This window comes from Canis lupus, chromosome X (assembly GCF_048164855.1).
Source record: "Canis lupus baileyi chromosome X, mCanLup2.hap1, whole genome shotgun sequence".
NCBI lineage: Eukaryota > Metazoa > Chordata > Mammalia > Carnivora > Canidae > Canis > Canis lupus.
The window spans coordinates 62,237,073-62,260,579 of record NC_132876.1 but is presented as its reverse complement, the minus strand read 5'-3'; the positions used below and the strand labels follow the sequence as shown (position 1 = coordinate 62,260,579).

Sequence of the window (23,507 nt, the reverse complement as noted above, 5' to 3'; positions counted from 1 at the left end):
AAGTACTCAATACAGAAGACCCAGAAAGGTGTTTAAAGTGTAGTCCAAGGCAGTTATAGCTTATTAACCAGGCCCCTGAAATAGAATTGATATTTCTATGACTGCTATTTAAAAGACCCCCAGAGAATGAATAAACAGGATCTTCCATTAACACCCAATTCTGCCACAGAGATAACAGACAAACCTTCATTGCTCTTCATCCAGCACTCTCAATACCTAGTATTCAAATTATATTTTGGAAGGCCCCATGGTACATTCAAACACAAAAGTATAGTGGCTCTGCCCTTTTTCTACTTTACAGTTGAAAGTTTCATTTGATATGCTACCTGAAAAATGGGTTTGCTGCTAAAAAAGTTTGAAAACCAATGCTCTCTATATGTTTCCCTTACCAATGAATATCAGTATATAAAGAGAGACCTTAGATCAGGTGTCTGCAACTGTAGCCTGCAGGAAAATCTAGCTCCCATTTTTGCACACACAATCTGTGAGTTAAGAATGGTTTTTACATTAAAAGGCTTTGAAAAACAAAGAATATGTAACAGAGGCCATATGTGGCCTGCAATGCCTAATATACTATCTGGCCTCTTAAAGAAATAGTTTGCCAACACTTGATTCAGATCTTTGTTAAAGAGAATAAATGAATCAAGTGTTGGCAAACTATTTCTTAAAAAAGGATGTATGACATCCTGAAGTTGCATTTCACCTAGAAAAACATCAGCATATTACACATCAGGAGCTTTTAGAAATCATCATATCTTATGACTCTCACAAGTGCATTCTATCTCAAATCATCATATAAAAAAATGGAATAATAGGACACCCTACTACCATATTACCTATATGGACAAAAATATAACTTATTAAAAAATAACTGCATAGTAGCTCAAAATTCGTAAGTAAAATCCCATCGCAATAAATACTCTTACAACTGAAAGTTTACCAAAACTCTTTTCCCAGTGACCACCAAAAAACTACTTCTTTGTTATATGCTAAATAATCATGGGTGACGGGCACTGGGTGTTATTCTGTATGTTAGTAAATTGAACACCAATAAAAAAAAAAATAATCAACTTGATATAACAAATACTTTCTCAGGTTCCTAATGACAAAACAATAAAATTACTTTCTTAAACTCAAATAATAATGATACAACTATTTCAGTGTACATTGGAATAGAGAGGCTTTTAAATAAGGGTTTTATTTCTTGGTCACATGTCATAGGATAGGACATAGTCATTAGATCATAGGGAACAAAACCTAATCAAATTTAGTAATTTCTTAAGATACATCATCTGTCTTATTTATATTTATTAAGCACACCTCTATCTTCACCACTGCTACACAAATTCAAATTATCATCATGGCCCATCTTACCATAGACTCTTACGCTCTTACACTATACCAGAATCACTCTTAGCTTCGTTCCAATCTATTCTGTTGCCAGAATTATATGATATTTTTCAAAAGCAAAATTCACATGTCATTCCTTAGCTTTTAAACCTTTTAATGCTTTTCTATTTGTCTAGGGTAGATCCTATAAGAGCTTGAATGGTCTGTTCCCTGTCCATTTCTCCAGTCCTATCTGGTGACATTCTTTCTGTTCTCTGTGCTCTAGCCAAAAACTGGCTTTCTTTCAACTCCCTTCTATCTGAAGACTTTTGATGTACTTTTACCCTCTTCCAATAAGGACCTCCAAACTCCCTCACATATGTAATTAATCAAATATTTATTGATATCCTACATATTGAGGCAAAATTTTCTTATTGTTTAATAAGAAAATATCAAGTAGTGATAAATGTTATGCTGAAAATAAAGCAAGGTGACAGAATAAGACAAAGACTGCAAGACTACTCTAGATTATTCTATCAGGGAAAGCCTTGTCAAGGAGGTGACATTTAGGCTGAGATCTGGGTGATTTCTACCTATCTTTCAAATCTTAACCCAAATTTAACTTCCTTAGGAAGTATCTGATCCTATTTTGACCAGAATCAAATAGGTTTATACCAGGTTTGGTCACCCTATTAGAAACTTGCATTATATTTTACACTTCTCTTTCTGATCATTTAATTAATTTTTGTGTGGTTTGTTTTTTCCTAATAAGCTGTAAATTCTAAGATGATGGGGACTCTCTAATTTACTATTTATTCCTAACAGCAAACCCCGCTGAAGGCACACAGAAGATGTTTAGTAAGTATTTGCTGAGTGGAAGAACTTTACACCACACTAAGACCCTCAAAAAAACAAACTGTTAACACAGAAAAGATAAGTATCAAAACTAAGTAGATTTGACTGTTACAAGGACTAAAGATAAAAATAGTCAGTTCTAAATTTTTTCAGTAAAATTCACTGAAAACAGATGACCTATGAGTCAACCCATGGGAAGAGTATCACTAAAGAAAATTCTAAATTGAGGTACTTATTAAGACAGAATTTTACACAGATCTATAAAACCAGAGGCTATGACATGAACTTTGTGATTTTTAGAGATATAGACTTGTGCAATATTGTAGTCAATAGCCACATGTGGCTATTAAGCATCCAAAATGTGGCTACTCCAAATTGAGATGTTGTAAGTGTAAAATACACACTAGATTTCAAATATTTAGTATTTTGAAAATGTGAGATATTTAATAATTTTTATATTAATTACATGTTGAAATGCTACTATTTTGGATATACTGGTTAAATGAAATGTATTATAAAATTAATTTCACCTGTTGTGCTTTACTTTTTCTGTTGTGGTTGCTAGAAAAATTAGTATTACATATATGGCTCATATTATATTTCTATTAGAGCATGTCGCATGAACAAACATTTCCTATTAAAGATTCAAGCAAATATTATAGATTTTCCTATACAGATTAACAGAAACTTAGATCAAAGAATAGGGAAAGGCAGAAGGAGATAAAGAACTGGTTAAACAGATAAAAAAAGAATCTAAAACTCCACTAACACAGTGTTAGGATTTCATTTAGGAAAGAGAATTAGAGGTATATGGAAATCCTCCCAAAATTAAACAAATCTTTAGATACCTCAGAGGTTATAGATAAGATTATCTCACATGGAGTAAAATAAGGATGATACCATGGTATACTACAAAGTCAAATGAGTTATGAGAATTGGATTCTAGTCCTAATCACTTACTATTTTGCAAATCATATGGCAATCACTTGGCCCTTGTCCCTAAAGTATTTATGAAGTGATAATTGAAGCAGTTAGGCTTCAGCAGATAAGGCTTTTAAGTGGCATTTAACCTGAAATTTACATGATAAACCAAAAACCAACCCCACCCATGTTGATTTCTGCTATTAATCCTATCAGCTTTTCAGGTCACAAATATTACAGCCTTTTACTACAACAAATTCATTTTTTAAAAGAAGAAAAGCCCCCTTTTCCTGCTTCTTGCATAAACAAATCCCTGAAAGTAGAATAAAAAAGGATTCTCTTGTCAAAATATAGTTATACACCTAAAACAATAATAACAAAAATCCCAACTCATGCTAAAAACAAAATAACTTACATTGATTGCATGTAAGTTAGATAAGTATCAGACTTCAAAAGAATCTTGAAAAGTTTTTGAACCTGCTTTAGCAGCTATACCAATGTGCCCTCCTTATTTTGCAAATATGTCAACAAAGGTGACTCAAATAATTACTGATCCAAGGGATAGTAAGTCAGAGAAAATAAACTAAAATTTAAATTTCCTGTCTTCCACAATAATGCCCTTATTGATCATTTTATTAATTCCAAAAATACTTACAGATAAAGTATGAAGAAGTTGCCCTGTGATAGAATTCCATACTTTCAAAAGGAAATTGTTCACTGCAGTAATAACTGTGGTGTCATAGCGATCCCAGGCTACCATAGTCACCTTAAGTTTAGTGACCTTGTCTTCTCCACATGGCAAATTATTCCTAAATAAAATAATTTGCAGTATTCATACTTTGTAAATTATTAACAAAACAGCAAATTATGAAAAAAATCCAGTAGCTTGCAAATTTTTAGAAAAAAAAATACTAGACCATTTCAAAAAAAATACTAAACTATAATTTTCAGTGCTCACAAAATAAAATAATAAAGTACCTAAATAGGGCAATACCCATAAGCTTATTGTAGGGAGACAAAAGACACAAAATGACAAATAACTTTGTAGTTAGTTACTAACACAAGAACAACAACAAAAAAATGAAGCTAGAAAAAAATCTACAAATTCCTTGAAAAATAAAATATAAGGTCATGTTTGCTTCAAGAAAGTGCAAAGAAATATATAATAGACACTTTATTCCCTTAAATTTTTAAATTAATAAGTCTTATAATAGAGCAGTAAAAAATTCAATAACTTTTGATTTAGTTTAATATAATATGAATAGCTGGCTAGGACTATAACATCAGTTCTATATTGTCATTAATGGGAAAATAATTAGTTACAGGGCCTTAGCCGACAGAAACTGTAATGTCCTAAAGATGTAATTATATATCTTCCAATCAACAGGAAATATAATGAAACAGAATGCTGATTAAGTGTACTTATAATGTTGAGTAGGAATGCTAACAATATGAAACATCATAAAGGTAACCTCAATAAGACAGAGAGATAGCTAAAATTATGATGACATTTAATAGGGAAAACCCTCAAAGTTGAAAGTAGTATAATAAATATAAAAAAATGACCTATAAAGGGATGCCTGGGTGGCTCAGTGGTTGAGCATTTGCCTTGGGCTGAGGGCATGATCATGGAGTCCCAGGATCAAGTCCCACATGGGGCTCCCCATGGGGAGCCTGCTTCTCCCTCTGCCTGGGTCTCTGCCTCTCTCTCTGTATTTTTCATAAATAAATAAATAAAATCTTTTTAAAAAATGACCTATAGAAAAATAAGGCAGGAAATAATCCTGTGGGCATTCGTAGAGTAGAGATCTTTGGGTCACAAGAGACCAGAATTTGGAATGATTCAGCAATGTTTCTATCATCCAGTAATCAACAAGCAAAAGACAATTTACTTAGAGACTAAATACAGATGCAAACTTCAGAACTACCAATGAACCCCAAACTATTTACTAATCTGAAAATATATTTTCATTATGAAATATAATTCAGTAAATCAAAAGATACTATACCATATGAGAAGCACTGAAATATCTAACATCCAATCTTACCCAGTCATTTTAGTAGCCATGTCTAGCACTATACTCTTCCATTCTTGTTGCTGATATTGCCAAATTCTTGCTGTTCCATCTCTACTTCCACTAACAAATCTTAAACTGCAAAGAAAGGTTAAAATACCCTTACTACTTTTTTCCAAACTAGAAATCACTTTTTTTTCTAAGAAAGTAATACATTCATCCCCATATACTACTGGGGGGAATGAAAAGTATATACTTTGGAAAACAGTTTGGTAGTTCATCAAAATGATAAACAGAGTCACCATATAATTCAACAATTCTCCTCCCAGCTATAAATCCAAGAGAAATGAAATGTAAGTCCACATAAAAACCTATACACAAATAACCATGGCATTATCCATCACAAGTCAAAAAGTGGTAACAATCCAAATGTCCATCAACTAAAAGGGATAAACAAATTGTGGTATTTATACATCCAAATATTATTCAGCAATAAAAAGAAATGACATAATGATACATACTGCAACATGATTGAATCTTGAAAACATTACATTAAGTGAAATAAGTTGGTCACAAAAGACCACATATTGTATAATTCAATTTATATAAAATTTCCAGAATGGGCAAATCTATAGACATAAAAACTGGATTAAAGGCTGCCCAGGGTTAAGGGTAGAGGTATAAAGATATTGGAGATTGATAGCTAAAGAGTATAGGAATTCTTTTTGGGGTGCTAAAAATGTTCTAAAATTGATTGTGGTAAAGGTTGCACAACCCTGTGAATATGCTAAAAACCACTGAAGTTATGTTATGTGCATTATATCTCAATAAAACTTACAAAAATACATTCATTCACCCATATTTCTATCACTGTTCATACTTTCATTTCTATTCCACCTGACTTTATTAAAGACATGTATATATACTTATATATTACCCCCTTCAGGAAACAGAATTGTACTACACATAATGTTTTATTATGTTTTTCTCTAAGTGTTATTTTATAGATCTCTAGGTTTATAAATTTAAAACTACTGTCTGAATAAGTATGGAACTATATGGATATATTGAAATTTATTTAATCAACCCCCTAAAGATAAATATTTAAACTATTTCCATTCATCACCATTATAAATAGTTTTGTGATGAGTATCTCTATACATATCTTTGTACAACCTTATATATATCTTTGCTCAGTCAAATGGTCGGCACATTTTTAAAGCTTTTGATGAATTATTTCCCTGAAAAGTTTTTTTTTTTAACACCTTACAGTCTCTTCAAAAGTTATGGGAGAGTGAGTGCCCATTTTCCCTAAACCCTTGGCAATACTGGGTGCTGACATTCTTCATTATCTTGTTATTCTGAAAGAAAAACATGTTACTCTTAATTTAAACTGTATCTTTAATTATTAGTAAAACTGGATATCCTTTGTTTATTGTCCACATAAATAATGAAGATAAAATTGTGTTTCTCTTTTAGGGAAAAGGCAAGGAATTAAAAACTTCAGATTCCTCTAGCATGAAAGAATCATAGCTGTACAAACCTTCAAGTGTATAACTCAGTACAGTGCAATAAATCAACCTCAAAAAATTATCTGAAGGTTTTCTCATTCCTAATATAAACTTCACTCTATGTGGACCATCATTATTTACTCTCGCATTTAATAAAGATGAACAAATTCATCATAGCAATCACCCACTGTCTGAAAAATATTTAAAAATAAAACATGGTCAAATTTTTTTTATTAAATTAAATTAAATTAAAACATGGTCACCCACATAAAAGTCCTTATAGAAATATCTGGATAAACATTTATGTTAAGTGCTTACATTTTTAAATCTATTCTAGGTCAATTTTAGACCAGGGCAAAAGATTATCATCTTTTGGGGATCAAACATTTGAGAGGGGGTACACAAATACTTGTATATAATTTCTAAGTTTATAGACATAGGAAATATGTATCATATGAGGAGAGACAATAAGTAATACAGATGTTTAGAGGAAGACAATATGGCTAAAATATGCAGCAGTCAGAAAAGGCTTCAGGTAGAACATGAACCTTAAAAGGAAGATAGGACTTAGAAAGGAACAGAAAGGGACTGGTGGGAGGAGAAAAATAGAGTAAAGGAGAGTAGAAGCTAGAGGGAAGCTGTGAGAGGGAAAGAGGAGTGAGGGGGTAATATTTCGGGGTAAGAATGGTATGAGCTAAAATATAAGCAAATAAATGAATGAGAGAAAAAATATGGAATGTAACAGGAACAATGATTGAGTCACTTAGGCTAAATGTAAAGATTTATATGGGGAGTAGTAAATGAGAAAAGAATGTAGGTCTAAGTCAAGTTTTAGAAAGTTCTGAATTCGAGCCTGACATTTGATTTCTATTTTTTATAGACAAAGAGGAAATACTAAAGATTTCTAAACAGAGCAATGTAAATCTGGCAGAAATGGACAGGATAGATTTAGAAAGGAGAAGAAAACTCAAGGTAATGGGTCAAATAATAGAATCATTTGCTAAAGTGAGTGAAAATAGAAATAGAAAAAAGTAAACAAAAAAGAAGTCATTCAGAAAGAAGAACTGACAAAGTATGGCTACTAATTGGATAGGAGTTTAAAAGACATGAGGTAAGGATGTCATCAAAAATAGACAAGGGCTTTCAGCTAAATAAAGTAATACAGTAGAGGGAGCTACTGCTGAAGGAATAGAAGTAAAATACGTCAAACATCTGTTTACACAGATATGTACTACATAGTTACCTGTCTCCATTGTTACAGAACTGAACAGCAACAACTTTGTCCTAAGACATAAAACAACAGATTTTTGGTTAGAGTTAGTTTATTTGTAAGATGAATGAAGTATTCTTCCCTTAAAATTCACAAGCAAAAGCATCATGGAGTAGGTTTTTTAATGCTGTAATTTTCTTGGAAAAAACTCCAATTTTCTTTAAAAAAAAAAAAAGAAGGCTAAAACAATTGATTAACTGATGAGGAATACTTATCAGCAGTAAATTGAAACAAACCAAACATAAGCAAACCTGTTTTTAAATTATAATCTCAAGAAACATTTTTGAATAGATATTAGTTTTTATGTGCCCCATAATAAGACAGCACACTAACCTAAAATGAGACATTAAAGTTAATTTGATAGCAGTTGAATTAAATTTCCCACTTACTATCTTTTAAATTTCAGAAAATAAATCATTTCCTATTTCTCACATGGATTATTTATTTTATATAGGGTTCATCTGTTTTTAGGTACAATAGTTTAGATACTTCTGTTTAAATCTTCGTTTATAATGATTAAACTATACTTTTATTAATATAATGTGTATTATAGTGAGAAGAATAAAATATAAGCCAGAATATGCATTTTCTTTGTCTTTATTCCTTGATAACAAAGCTAAAATGTATCCTAAAAAGTTGTACATATTTTCACAAAACAGTTACTGAACTGCATTTGAATTTTTAGTAAAGCTCAGATACTAAATATCTTTTTATTTAATTATTTTTCATTTTAAAAAATTATTAAACTGTCTTAATATGTTTGGCGGTATCCATGATTCACACTGCTCAATGATTTCACTATAGTATTTATCTGAGAGATTCTGTATTCTCACTGCCAGTTGCAATAACTGGTTTTAGATGTTCTGAAAGTACATCTTATTTTTGATGACTAACAGTAGCCACTGACTTCAACAGGGAGTATTTAGGTTTTCTGACTTTCTCTTAGCTGGACCCTGGGGAAAAAAAAAAAAAACACAAAACTCTACTAATCAATTTTTCTTCATCTTTCCCCCACCCAATTATTGTTCATTGTTCTACTATCTCCTACTCACTCAGCTCTCAATAAACTTGACTGCACTTGTATACATACCCTTCTTGGGTGGTAATTGTAAAGATGCCTCCTTTGCATACTCTAGTATAAATGGATTTCTCCCAATGGATAGTCTCAGATTTAGATCTTTATATATTTCCTAAGTTTTTCTTATTCACAATTTAAATAATATTCCAGGATTTTAGTATCTAGGAATAAGTAACATCAAGATAAGAGGGATCCCTGGGTGGCACAGCGGTTTGGCGCCTGCCTTTGGCCCAGGGCGCGATCCTGGAGACCCGGGATCGAATCCCACGTCGGGCTCCCGGTGCATGGAGCCTGCTTCTCCCTCTGCCTGTTTCTCTGCCCCCCCCCCCTCTCTGTGTGACTATCATAAATAAGTAAAAATTAAAAAAAAAAGATAAGAGCTCAGCTTGGTTCAGTAATGATTCTTAAGTAATTGTTCAATTGTGTTTATGGGATGGGACAAAATCAGGAGGCTGTTTCCAGAAGCTCAAGAAGGTTTCTAACAGGGGTCTCTTTTACTACAAAATTCAGGAACATGATTGATTTTGTAACTCACAAAGTATCTTTTTCTATTAGTCATCATACAGGGACACTGCATATTTTTATTGATGTGCGCTAATACTACTCCAAATGAGAGGTCAATAGTAATAAAAACAGTAACTTTTAGACTTGCAAAGCTTAGTGCTTTTAATTGCTGACTATATAGCTTTGACAATGAGGTATATGAAATGCATAGTAAGCTAAAAATTAAGTACCCCCATTTGCCATAATAGTTATCTGGAGAAAAATGTAAGGAAAAGAAGAGGAAAAAGATGAAAGGTACACAGGGATATGAAAAAACATTACTGGATCCAAGCTTCCTAACAAAGAATGTAGAAATGGCTTGAGGAAAAGTTCGATTCACCAATGGCCAATCACCAATGGCTGTCACCCAGGCATAAAGCTGTTCCCTGCTGTTATTGATAATTGAGTAGGATTAGATTTCAGGAGTCTGTGATGACATTCTGAAAATAATCATACTAAAATCAACAAGCTAAATTAGTAAATTATTTTTTTCTTAAGATACACTTAATATGTCCTTTATTATTTATTGAGGTAAATTGGGCACATAGCCTTATATGTTTCAGCTGTATAATGTGATACTTTGATATCTGTATATTCTACAAAGTGATCACCACCATAAGTCTAGTTATCATCCATCACCATACAAATAAGCCCTCTCATTCATCCCCCAACACCCCCCTCTGGTAACCATGGATCTCTTTTGTTTTTGTTTGGTTTTTTCATTTGTTTAGTTATTTTAGAATACACATATAGTGAAATTATGTCACTTGCCTTTTTGCAACAAACTTTTCACTTAGAATATATTCAAGGTCTACCCATAATGTCGCAAATGGCAAGATTTCCTTATGTGTGGCTGAGTAGTATTCCACTGTGTATATATGTGTATGTGTGTGTGTGTATACCACAATTTATTTATCCATTTATCCATGGATGGACACTTAGGTTATTTCCATATCCTGGTTACTATAAATACTGCTGCAATGAACACAGGAGTGTATATATCTTCTTGAACTAGTGTTTTTGTATTTGTCAATATTCAGAAGTGGAGTATCTGGATCATATACTCGTTCTGTTTTTAATTTTTTGACAAATCTCCATACAGCTTTCCACAGGGGCTACACCGATTTACATTTACATTCCCACCAATAGTGCATAAGAGTATCCTTTTCTCCATATTGTCTCCAACACTTATTTCTTGCCTTTTTGATAATTGCCATTCTAATAGGTATGAGGTAACACCACATTGTGGTTTTCATTTGCATTTCCCTGATAATTAGTGATGTTGAACATGTTTTCATGTTCCCATTGGCCATCAGTCTATCTGCTTTAGGAAAGAGAAATGTCTTATTTAGTTCCTCCATCCATTTTTTAATTGGGTTTGTTTTTTGTTATTGAGTTATATGAGTTCTTTATATATTTTGGATATTAATCCCCTAATGGATATATTATTTGCAAATATCCTTTCCCATTTAGAAAGTTGCCTTTTTGTTTTATTGATGTTTTTCTTCACTGTGGAAGGAGCCTCGGTGTCCATCGAAAGATGAGTGGATAAAGAAGATGTGGTTTATGTATACAATGGAATATTACTCAGCCATTAGAAATGACAAGTACCCACCATTTGCTTCAACGTGGATGGAACTGGAGGGTATTATGCTGAGTGAAGTAAGTCAATCGGAGAAGGACAAACATTATATGTTCTCATTCATTTGGGGAATATAAATAATAGCAGTAGTCTTTTAATAAGAAGTAGTCCCACTTGTTGGGTCACTAAGACCAATGCCAAGGACCTTACCACTGCCAGGGAAGATCATCAAAAAGATGTATCCACAAATTGACCTGTGAGCTGGATCCCAGAGATTAGAGGCTCCTTACCCACTTCTCTATCCTTGCTATATGAGTTCCACTTGCCTTTCCCTCTCCCAAAAGCTGCTCTAACAACATAGCCTTGAGACGATGATGTGGTATGGAGAACATCTAAACAGTATACTTGAATGAACCCAGGTAAGGCTTCTTTATAAACTTTTAAGAAGTTACTGGCAGGCACAAGGATCCATTCATCTTGCTGACACCCAAAACAACCCTCAGGTGTAAGTTCCCTTTGCTTATTAAAACTGCCACCTACCAACCCAGAGTGTCCTACCTCTTTCTTTGGACTTTCCCTGACATCTGGGTACAAGGGCCAGTTTCAGATTATATCTGAAAGCACCCAAGAGAGCTATAAACTGACAATTGGCAAGCCAGCCCAGAAACCAAAGAAATGCGCCTTGGGAATGAGGAATCCACAGGAGAAATCCCAAATTAGCTATCAACTTCTGTAAGGAAGGGTGGCTTGTATGTTAGATACTTGTGGACTATTACATGAATATGGGGACATACAGAAAATATCAGCCAGTCTAATGTGTTTGTTAGAGGAAATGCACATACCACACTGAGGCAAGAGAAGGGAAACAAAGTTGCTACTGTGGGCCTCAAATGTGGATAGTCCAGTTGGCCATGGATGCCCAACTACAGGCTGAAGCTCAAGTTAGAAAGTTAGAAGAGCTGAGGTTAGAAAAGTATCTACGAGCATCCACTACTCTGCTAGCTCTGGGGCTGGTAGACAAGATGGAAGAGCAAAATAATAGAGACCTTAGTGTCCTGTTTTGCAAATCAAGGAGGATGCAAGCTGCTATGTATTAAGATATGAGAACTTATGAGAAAGCCTGATTAGGATGTTAAGAGGTGGAATCTTAGAGAAAATGATGAAAATGACAAGGAAAATGTTGTGGTAACTGATGAGGAAACAGCCAAAATGCCCCGTTCCTTCTGACCCCTAATTTTAAATACCAATTACCTCAAAACTCCTAGGAGAAAACTTGCATCTTTCTCTGTCCTTTCAAGTTTATATATCTTATTATGTCTTTGAAATATAAATACCCCTGGGGATAACCACAACATTGCCAGAAAAAAAAGTGGTGATCTTTTAAGAATACAGCTATAGTTCTCTTGTCCATTGTATTATAATGAACTCTCATCAAATCAAGTGATCAGTTTTTAAGTTTTCTGTCATTTGCAGTTACTGTTTTGCTCTGATGCTTTGAAAAAAGTATTCCTACAAATGTGCCTCATATTTAAGAACACTCATGCAAAAGACTTTGACTAGTTTCTGATAAATAAGATATAATTGCCTTTATGTTGGAGAGATAATTATGAACATTTCAAGTACTCCCCCAAAGCTACGTGCATAGCCCCACAATACGTAATAGAATGGTAGCTGGGGACCTATCCCTGTTCACCTCTCCCACATCAGCAAAATGGGCCCATTGCATTGATAATACAGTGTTAACATGTAAAGATTTACCTCTGCTGCAGGACACCTGCAGGCTTTGCTCAGGAACATCTGTGAGGAAGAAGATGGGCAATGAACCCAAAGAAAATTAAAGGCTCAAATACTGCCATAAGGTTTTGGGTGTCATCTGGTCAGCTAAGACTCATAAAGCTGTAACCGAACAGGTGCAAGTCTATCCAACTTCTAAGAATGGGAAAGAGGTGTCGTCCTTTATAGGGATTTTGGGGTTTTGGAAGACTTCTAATCTACACCTGGCACAATACTCCCATTCCTCATGCTGCCTGGTAAAGAAAGGGCATATATGGGACTGGGGACAACAGCAGTGTGCTGCCTTTGAGAAAGCAAAAATAACAAAAGAGGAGAATGCCCCTGGGATTTTGATTCCAGCTCTGGAAGGGGGCAAAACCCCAATATACCCCATAGAGCAACAGCTCCTAGCAATGTACATCGTGCTCTTCCAGATAAAGCATCTCATACAGCAGCCAGTACAGCAGCTAGTGTACTGAGTGGTTTCAGTACACTAGTGGTCTGGCTGCCAATCACTCTTGAGCCCAGGCCAATAACTCTTTGGCACTGATAATTAGATTATTCTAAAGGGATTAAGTTTATGGCTTGAACAATAGGAAGCTGATTATTAAAAAGTCCTTGTGGGGTCAAGATATATATAAAATGACATTTGGGTCCATCTGTAAGAGCCTGAAATGATTCTCAACTGTTTTTCATGTCCCAGTTCTTAAGACACTGACATTCCCCTAGCAATCAGGAAGCTGGTGCCCTAGTTGGGAATGAGCCCTAGCTACTGACCCTTCAGTAGTGTAGGCAGAATGGGTGCATTAAAAAAGAGTGGAACCCACAATGCCTAAGTAGGATGGTATATTGCCAAGGATGCTGGACTGCTCTCAGAGTACAATGCATTGGTTAATGTAGTAACAGCATGTTGTGTGTTCTAAACAACACCAAAGGGAACTGCCAAAAGAATCAAGCCATCTACTGGAGTTCCCAACCTATGAGAAATTGGCAAATTGCCCCTATTAAAGGGTTTTAAATATGCCTTGGTTTATAGAGACACTGCATCTGGCTTAAACCATGCTTTTCCCTGCCACCCTACAAAACAGGCTGTAACATTAAGGGCTTAAAAAACTGAATATCATGTATGAATATCCTCATCAAACACATAATTATCAGAGGTCACATTTCAAAGACCATGATGTGCAAGACTGAACATAAAATGTGACATTAAATAAAGGTTCTATCTCCCCTATAACCCACAAGCAGTAGCATTGGTAGAAAGGAAAATGGAATATTAAAACAGCATATTAAATAATAGGCAAAACTACCTTGGCCAACTGGGCAAAAGTACTGTCTGAGGCTTTAATATATTTAAATGACCAAATAGTAGGGTCTATTGCCCCATATACTAGACCAGGGTTCCCTGCCCAGGCACCCAATACTGTAAAGATATAGAAGTTTCTGGAAACAGCCATTGCCCCAATTCTTACAGTGGATCAAAACTGTGAGACTATGGAAAATCTATACTGTGGAAAACACCAAGCCCCATCATTCCTGTAAAATGAATTATCTACTAGAATTTACAATACAGTATCCCACCAAGACAGGTGAGTTCCTTCATACCCCTGGGTGAAGAACTACTCAATCTCAACTAAGATAACCTTATCTTGCTGTACACTGGAACTGTTAAAATGCACTATACTATACCTGAAATGAAACACGCACCACTAAAAGAAGGGAGAAAATAGGGGTCCTGATAATTTCATATCCTGACCCCACCTCATCTACTCACACCTGACAGTGCTGCCTCCCCTGGCCAACATGTATGGTATGTACAACCAGGTCAAGTTTCTAAAGGTGTTAACTTCCCTCTCCCTCAAATTCAGGAGAAATGTCTGGTTTTTCTACTAATAAGACTATTTTGCCACTGTCTTTATTCCCTCCATTGGCTTAGATTTAGAAGACATTAAAATAGCAAATGTGAAGCCCTTAATAAATTCAATCAGCAAGCATGATTGAATGATAGCAGTAAGAGCTGTCCTTACTGAACACTGAAATGTCTCTGGTAAGCTGTACATATTTCTTACAAAGCTGTACTCCAAAATAAAATAGCCTTAGACATTATTACTGCTTCACAAGGAGGTACCTGTGCCATTACCCAAACACAATGTTGTATGTTCACTCCAATGAATCTGCTAATGCATCATCTTTATCAAATCACAAGGAATACAAGTGAATATCATGTCCTTTGTAAGCCAATCCCTAACATGGGAGACTTAATCAGTGGCTCAGATCAAGGGCTCTTATAAAAAAAGTTGTCACTGATTTTGTAATAATTTTCTTTTTTTAAAAGATTTTATTCACTTATTCATAGAGACACAGAGAGAGAGAGAGAGAGGCCGAGACACAGGCAGAGGGAGAAGCAGGCTCCATGCAGGGAGCCTGATGTGGGACTCGATCCCGGGTCTCCGGGATCACGCCCTGGACTGAAGTCAGCGCTAAACCACTGAGCCACCCAGGCTGCCCTGTAATCATTTTCTTAATCTGGGTTTCCTTTTACACAGACCTGTATTGTTGCTGTGGCATTAGCCTCCAATGCAGTCAGTCATCAAAGGAGCCACCTCCATGCTAATAAAATCCCTTGCTGAACACTTAGAGACCATATCACAAGAAGGGGGCACATGAGATTATAAAAACTGGTCATGAATGGTGGAATGTTGGGGAAGATCATTTAGAAGATGTGACCACCAGCTGACTGTGATCTGGACCCCAGGCAATCAAAGGCTCCTTACCTCCCAGCTTGGAATATGGGTCCCTCTTGCCTTTCCTACTCCCAAAGCTTTGAGGTAATGATGTGCTACTGAGAATACCTGCACAACTTGACTGGACCTTGTTAAGGCCTCTTGATAAACTTTTAAATTTGGTGGGTGGCCATGGGGATCTATTTGTCTTGCTGCCACCCAAGACTTGGGTCATATATAAGTTCCTTTAACTTATGAAAACTGTCACCTATCAACCTGTAATGCCCTGCCTCTTTCTTTCCTTGTCCTCTGAGTATAGGGACCAGTTTCAGATTACACTCAATAAGCTCCTGAGAGGGTCATAAACTGCCAATTGCTTATGCTTTCTTCAGCAATTTTGATTTCATACTCAAGTAGGTCTTCCTTTCAAGTTAATTTTGGTGTATCGTGTAAGACACTGGTCTTGAGTTTCATTCTTTTGCATGTGGCTATCTAGTTTTCCCAACACTGCTTATTGAAGAAACTACTATTTTCACATTGTATATTCTTGGCTCCTTCACTGTAAATTAATGGACCATATATGTGCGGGTTTATTTCTGGGTTCTTTATTCAGTTCCATGATCTATTTGTCTGTTTTACTGCCAACACCATACTGTTTTGATTACTAGAAGTTTGTAGTATAGCTTAAAATCAGGAAGTGGGATGCCTCCAGCTTTGTTCTCCTTTCTCAAATCTGTGTTGGCTATTTGTGGTCTTTTTTGGTTCTTACAAATTTTAGAACTATCTCTTCCAATACTGAAAAATGCCACTGGGATTTTGATAAGGATTGCATATAATCTCTAGATTGCTTTGGACAGCCTGGACATGATACTGATTCTTACAATCCATGAACATGGAATATCTTTCCATTTATTTATCCTCTTCAATTTCCTTTATCAGTTCTGGTTTTCAGTGTGCAGATCTTGATTTCCTTGGTTAAATTTATTTCCAGGTATGTCCATCTTTTGCTGCAACTATAAATGGGATGGTTTTCTTAGTATATTCATTTGGATAGTCCAATCTCAGTGTACAGAAAAACAAAAGATTTATATATATTGATTTTCTATCCTGCAACTTTACGAAATATGAGTTCTAATAGTTTTTTTTAGTGGAATCTTTAGGGTTTTCTATATATAGAATTATGTTATCTGCAAATAGTTAGTTTTACTTCTTCCTTTCCAAATTGGATGCCTTTTCTTTCTTCTTTCTTTCTTTCTTTCTTTCTTTCTTTCTTTCTTTCTTTCTTTCTTTCTTCTTTCTTTCTTTCTTTCTTTCTTTCTTTCTTTCTTTCTTTCTTTCATTTTTTTACATGGCTAATTACTATGGATAGGACTTCCAATAATATGTTGAATAAAGTGGCAAAAATGGGCACCCTGGTTTTTTTTCATGATCTTAGAGAGAAGCTTTCACCTTTTCACCACTAAGTATGATGTTAGCTGTGAATTAGTCACATATCACCTCACTATATTCAGATACATTCCCCCCATCCCACTTCATTGAGATTTTATCATAAATGAATGTGGAATATTGTCAAATACTTTTTTTACATCTGTTGAGATGATAATATAACTTTCATCCTTCATTTTGGTAATGTAGTGTATCACGTAGGTTGATTTGCAGGTGTTGAATCATTCTTGCATCCTGTAAAAATCCCCACCTGATCGTGGCATATGATGCTTTGAATACATTGCTGAATTCAGTTTGCTAATATTTTGTTGAAGATTTTTGCATCTCTTACATAGGAGTAATTGGCCTATAGTTTCCTCATTTTTGGTGTCCTTGCTGATGTTTACATCAGAGATTGACCTTGTAAAAGGAGTTTGGAAGCATTCCCTCAATTTTTAGGAAGAGTATGAGGTCAGTGATTAAATCTCCTTTGAATGTTTTAGCAGTATTCAGTGAAGCCAACTGCTTCCAGACTTGTTTTTTGGATGGTTTTTGATCACTGATTCAATCTCCCTGCTAGGAATTCGTCTTTACAGATTTATTTCTATTTTTTATTATTCAGTCTTAGAAAATTGTATGGTTGAAGAACATATCCATTTCTTCTACGTTGTCCAATTTATAGGCACATAATGGTTTATACAGTCTTTTATGATTCCTTGTAGTACAAAGTGGAACTTCTCTCTTACTTCTGTTTATCAATTTGAGTCCACTCTCATTTTTTCCTGAAAGATAGCTAAACATCTGTCAACTTTATTATTTCAAAGAACTAGCTCTTAATTCTATTGATATTTTCTACTGTCATTTAGTCTCCCATTTATCTCTCTGTGATCTTTATTTCTTTCCTTCTACTAACTTTGGGCTTTTTTTCTTTTTTTTTAGTTCCTTTATGTGTAGAGTAAGATTATTTATTTCAGATTTCTCTTGTTTCTTGATATATGCCTGTATTGTTGTAACTTAGCTCTTAAAACTGCTTTTGCTATATCCTATAGTTTCGGACTGCTGTATTTCCATTTTCTTTTTTTTTTTTTTTTGTATTTCCATTTTCAATTGTCTCCAGGTACTGTTTGATTTCTTCTTTGATCTCTCAATCAATCCATTGGTTGTGCAGTAGCATCCTGTTTAATCTCCATATATCTGTGATTTCCCACCAGTTTTCTTTCTGTAATTGATTTCTTTTTCCATTTAAATTCAATTAGCCAACATAGAGTACATTAGTTTCAAATGTAGTGTTCAATAATTTATCAATTGCATATAACACCTGATGCTCATCACATCACATGCCCTCCATAATAATGCCCATTACCCAGGTATCCCACCCCCCCACCCACCTCCCCTTCAGCAACCCTCAGTTTGTTTCCCAAAGTTAAGTCTCTCATGGTTGGTCATCTCTCTAATTTCATCCCATTCAGTCTTCCCTCCCTTCCCCTGTGATCCTCTGTGCTGTTTCTTATATTCCACATGAGTGAAACCATATGATAATTGTCTTTCTCCAACTGACTTATTTCACTCAGCAGAATATCCTCCAGTTACATCCATGAGAATGTAAATGGTAAGTATTCATCTTTTTGATGGCTGAGTAATATTTTGTATAATATATATACATATATAATACAAATATTATATATATATATACATATACATATATAAAAGGTCGTCCCTAGGTGGGACAAACAAGCAGCAGCTGTGGGGAGAAACTGTTGTCTTTGGGGCTCCACAATTGGGATCTGGTGATGGGCCTTGGGGTTGCCATTGGTCAGTAGGGTCAGAAGTCAGGAAGAAGAGTGAGATATGGAGCATAGGAGACAGAACAACTGGGAGCCTTCCAGCACCTATAAGAATGTCTGTCACTGCATCTAACTGCCACAACCTTCCAAAAGGTATGGCTGTTGCTTTACTTCCTCATGCAAATTCCTCTTTTGGACTACTCTAATCTGGAACCATACAGGGAGGATATTCTAGGAAACAAGTTTTCATCTTAACCAAGTTCACACTGGACATCACAGATACCATGGAGCATGGTATGTATTTGATTCTTATCAAGAGGGGATAGATAGATAGATAGATAGATAGATAGATAGATAGATAGATAGATAGATATAGATATATTGATATATATATATATATGTATCAAGAGGATATATATATATATATTATAATCTTCTTTATCCATTCATCTGTCAGTGGACATCTGAACTCCTTCCACAGTTTGGCTATTGTGGATATTGCTACTATGAACACTGGAGTGCAGATGCCCCTTTGGATCACTACATTTGTATCTCTGGGGTAAATACCTAGCAGTGCAATTGCTGAGTAGCTCTATTTTCAACTTCTTGAGGAACCTTCTTACTGTTTTCCAGAGTGGCTATAACAGCTTCCATTTCCACGAATACTGGAAGAGGGTTCCCCTTTCTCCACATTCTTGCCAACATTTGTTTCCTGTCTTGTTAATTTTAGCCATTCTGACTGGTGTAAGGTGGTATTTCATTGTGTTTTTGATTTGTATTTCCCTGATGACAAGTGATATTGAGCATTTTTTCATGGGTCTGTTGACCATGTGTATGTATTCTAGAGAATTTGTGTTTTCTGCCCATTTCTTGACTAGATTATTTGTTCTTTTGGATGTTGAGTTTGATAAGTTCTTCACAGATCTTGGATACTAGCCCTTTATCTGGTAAGTAATTTGCAAATATATTCTCCAATTCCATAGGTTGCTGGTTAGTTTTGTTGACTGTTTCCTTTACTGTGCAGAAGCTTTTCACCTTGATGAAGTATGAATATTTCATTTTTTATTTTGATTTCTATTTTTATAGCATTGTGATAAGAAGATGGTTAATATGATTTCAATCTTTTTGGATTACTGAGACTTGTTTTGTGGTCTAAATATGATCTACCCTAGACAATGTTTCATTTGTATTCTGGTATTTTTATATGGAACAGTCTTTATGTATCTATTAGGTCCACCTGGCCTAATGTGTCCTTTAAGGCCAATAATTCCTTATTGGTTTTTTGCCTCGAAAATCTATCCGATGATGTCAGTTGTATATTAAAGTCCCCTACTATTATTTTATTGCTGTCAACTTCTCCCTTAAAATCTGTTAATTTTTTTCTATATTTAGGTGCTCCTATGTTGATTGCTTAAATATTTACAAATAATATATCCTAATGTTGGATTGGTGCCTTCATCATTTGATAATTCCCTTCTATACCTTTCATTACCATGTACATTTTAGTTTATTTTTTCTGGCATATGTATAGTTTCACAAGGGTTCCTTATTTTTCCCTTTAAAAGCTTTCACTTTTAAAAGGTTTTGTTTAAATCAAATTAGTTAACATTCAGGGTAATACTGGTTTCAGGTGGGCAATATACTGATTTACCACATCTACACAACACCCTGTGCTCATCAAAAGTACATTCCATAACCCCCATCAACAACTTAACCCATGTCACACCCATTGCCCCTCTGATAACCATCAGTTTGTTCTCTATTGCTAAGAGTCTGTTTTTATATCTGCCTCTCTATTTATTTGTTTTCCTTTGCTCCCTGCTCAGTGGAGAGCCTGCTTCTCCCTCTCCCTCTGCCCATCCTCCCCTCAGTGGGAGAGGGAGAAAGAGAATCTCAAACACATGTGCTCTCCATACTGAGCACAGAGCATGATGTAGGGATTGACCCAATACCCTGAGACTACGACCTAAGCCAAAATCAAGAGTTGGATACTTAACCCAATGAGCCACCCAGGCACCCCTGGGGGGTTAAGTGTGTTATAACTTTTTTGGATACTAAACACTTAATAGATATATAATATGTATATTATCTTCTCCCATTCCATAGCTTGCCTTTTAGGTTTGTTTATTGTTTCCCTCTATGTGCAGTAGATATATATAGATATAGATATATTTCCTTAAGATTTTATATATATATATATCTTAATATAATCCCAAAAGGTTATTTTTGCTTTGGTTTCATTTGCCCCAGGAGACTCATTATTAAGAAGGTGCTACAACCAATGTCAACCAATGTCAAACGGATTAATGCCTGTGTAATACTTTATGTTTTTTATGATTTCAGATGTTGCATTCAGGTCTTTAATCTATTCTGTATTTATTTTTCTTTTGAAAAATAAAAAAAGTGAAAGAAAAGAAAGTGGCCCAGATTCATTCTTCTTCATGTTGCTGTCCAGTTTTCCCAACACAATTTGTTGAAGAGACTGTCTTTTTCCTATTGGATATTCTTCCCTGCTTTGTCAAAGATTAATTCACCACATATTTGTGAGTTCATTTCTGGGTTATCTATTCTGTTCCATTGATCTATGTGTCTATTTCTGTACCTACACCATACTGTCTTGATCACTACAGCTTTGTAATATAGCTTAAAGTCTAGAATTGAGATGCTTCCAGCTTTGCTTTTCTTGTTCAATATTGGTTTCGCTCTTCAGGGTCTTTGTGGTCTCATACAAATTTTAGGATGGTTTGCTGCAGTTCTGTGAAAAAGGCTGTTGGTATTTTGATATGTATCATATGAAATATGTACATTGTTTTGATAATATAGACATTTCAACAACATTTGTTCTTCTGATCCATGAGCATGTGATGTCTTTCCATTTTTTTGTGTTGTCTTCCTATCTTTCATCAGTGTTGTATACTTTACAGAGTAAAAAGTCTTTCACCTATTTAGTTAGGATTGTTCCTAGGTATAAAATTAGTGATGCAACTGAAATTGAACTGATTACTTAATTTTTCCTTCTGTTGTATCATTATTGGTGTGTAGAAATGCAACAAATTTCTGTATATTGATTCTGGATCTTGTAACTGAACAAATGAATTTGTTTATCAGTTCTAGCAGTGTTTTGGTAGGGTATTGAGTTTTCTATATAGAGTATGATGTCATCTGGAAATACTGAAAGTTTGACTTCTTCCTTGCTGATTTGGATGCCTTTTATTTCTTCTTATTATTTGATTTATGTTGGGTAGGACTTCTAGTAACATGTTAAATAACAATGGTGAGAGTAAACATCCCTATCTTGTTCCTGAGTGTAAAGGAGAAGTTCTCAGTTTTTCCCATTAAAGATGATGTTAGCTGTGAGTTTCTCATATAAGACCTTTATGATGTTGAAGTATGTTTCCTCTAAACCTATTTATGTGAGAGTTCTTATCATGAATGGATGTTGGACTTTGTCAAGTGCTTCTTCTGCATCTATTGAAAAGATCATATGTTTATCTTTTCCTTTATTAATGTAGTGTATCACATTGATTTATTTATGAATATTGAACTACCCTTATAACCCAGTAAGAAATCCTATCTGATCATGGTGAATGATCTTCTCAATGTATTGTTGGATTTGGATTGCTACCATTTTATTAAGAATGTTTGCATCCATGTTCATCAGGGATATTGGCCTATAGTTCTCTTTTTTTTTAGTGGAGTCTTTACTTGGTTATGGTTCAGGGTAATGCTGGCCTCATAGAATGAATTTGGAAGTTTTCTGTCCTTTTCTATTTTTTTTGCAATAGTTTGAGAAGACTAGGTATTAATTCTTCTTTACATGTATGTTAGAATTTGCCTGTAAAGCTATCTGGCTCTGGACTTTTGTTTGTTGGGAGTTTTGGGGATGCAGTAAAAGCAGTCCTAAGAGGGAAGTTTACACCAATAAAGGTCTAACTCAAGAAACAAGAAAAATCTCAAATAAACAACCTAACCTTATACCTAAAGGAGTTAGAAAAAGAACAACAAATGAAGCCTAAAGCCAGCAGAAGTAAGCAAATAATAAAGATTAAAGCACAAAATAATGATATAGAAACTAAAAATAAAAACAAACAAACAAACAAAACACAAAAGGACAGATCAATGAAATGAGGAGCTGCTTCTATGTTCTCATTCATTTGGGGAATATAAATAATAGTGAAAGGGAATAGAAGGGAAGGGAGAAGAAATGGGTAGGAAATATCAGAAAGGGAGACAGAAAATAAAGACTCCTAACTCTGGGAAACGAACTGGGGGGTGGTGGAAGGGGAAGAGGACAGGGGGTGGGGATGAATGGGTGATGGGCACTGAGGGGGGCACTTGACGGGATGAGCACTGGGTGTTATTCTGTATGTTCGCAAATTGAACACCAATAAAAAATAAATTTATTATTAAAAAAACAAATTGATAAACCTCTATTCAGACTTATCAAAAGAAAAGAGAAAAAATGAAATAAATAAAATCAGAAATGAAAGAGGGTAAATAACAACCAACACTACAAAAACACAAACAATTATAGGAAAATATTATGAAAAACTATATGACAACAAATTAGACAATTTGGAAGAAATGGATTATTTCCTCAAAACATATAAACTGCCAAAAACTAAAATAGAAACAAATAGAAAACTTGAAGATACAAATAACCAGCAAAGAAACTGAATTAGTAATCAAAAACTCCCA

General features: G+C 34.7%; 1 protein-coding gene and 1 long non-coding RNA gene across 7 annotated transcripts in view; one reads left to right on the top strand and one right to left on the bottom strand.

Annotated features, from left to right (window-relative positions):
- The window catches only part of BRWD3 (bromodomain and WD repeat domain containing 3), a 196,070-nt gene that overhangs the window by 86,030 nt on the left and 86,533 nt on the right, over positions 1-23,507 (bottom strand). For 4 of the 6 annotated variants that reach the window (XM_072817333.1, XM_072817334.1, XM_072817336.1 and 1 more), the window contains exons 12-15: positions 12,863-12,901; positions 7,875-7,915; positions 5,154-5,258; positions 3,761-3,914 (exon numbers count right to left, since the gene is read on the bottom strand). In XM_072817333.1, coding sequence (XP_072673434.1) covers positions 3,761-3,914; positions 5,154-5,258; positions 7,875-7,915; positions 12,863-12,901 — 339 coding nt within the window. The remainder of the gene's footprint in view (positions 1-3,760; positions 3,915-5,153; positions 5,259-7,874; positions 7,916-12,862; positions 12,902-23,507) is intronic. The other 2 variants (XM_072817335.1, XM_072817337.1) reach the window with 1 other exon arrangement.
- Positions 2,153-6,713, top strand: LOC140628211 (uncharacterized). Its single transcript, XR_012026561.1, has 2 exons — positions 2,153-2,187; positions 6,600-6,713. It is a non-coding gene; the product is annotated as an uncharacterized lncRNA (long non-coding RNA).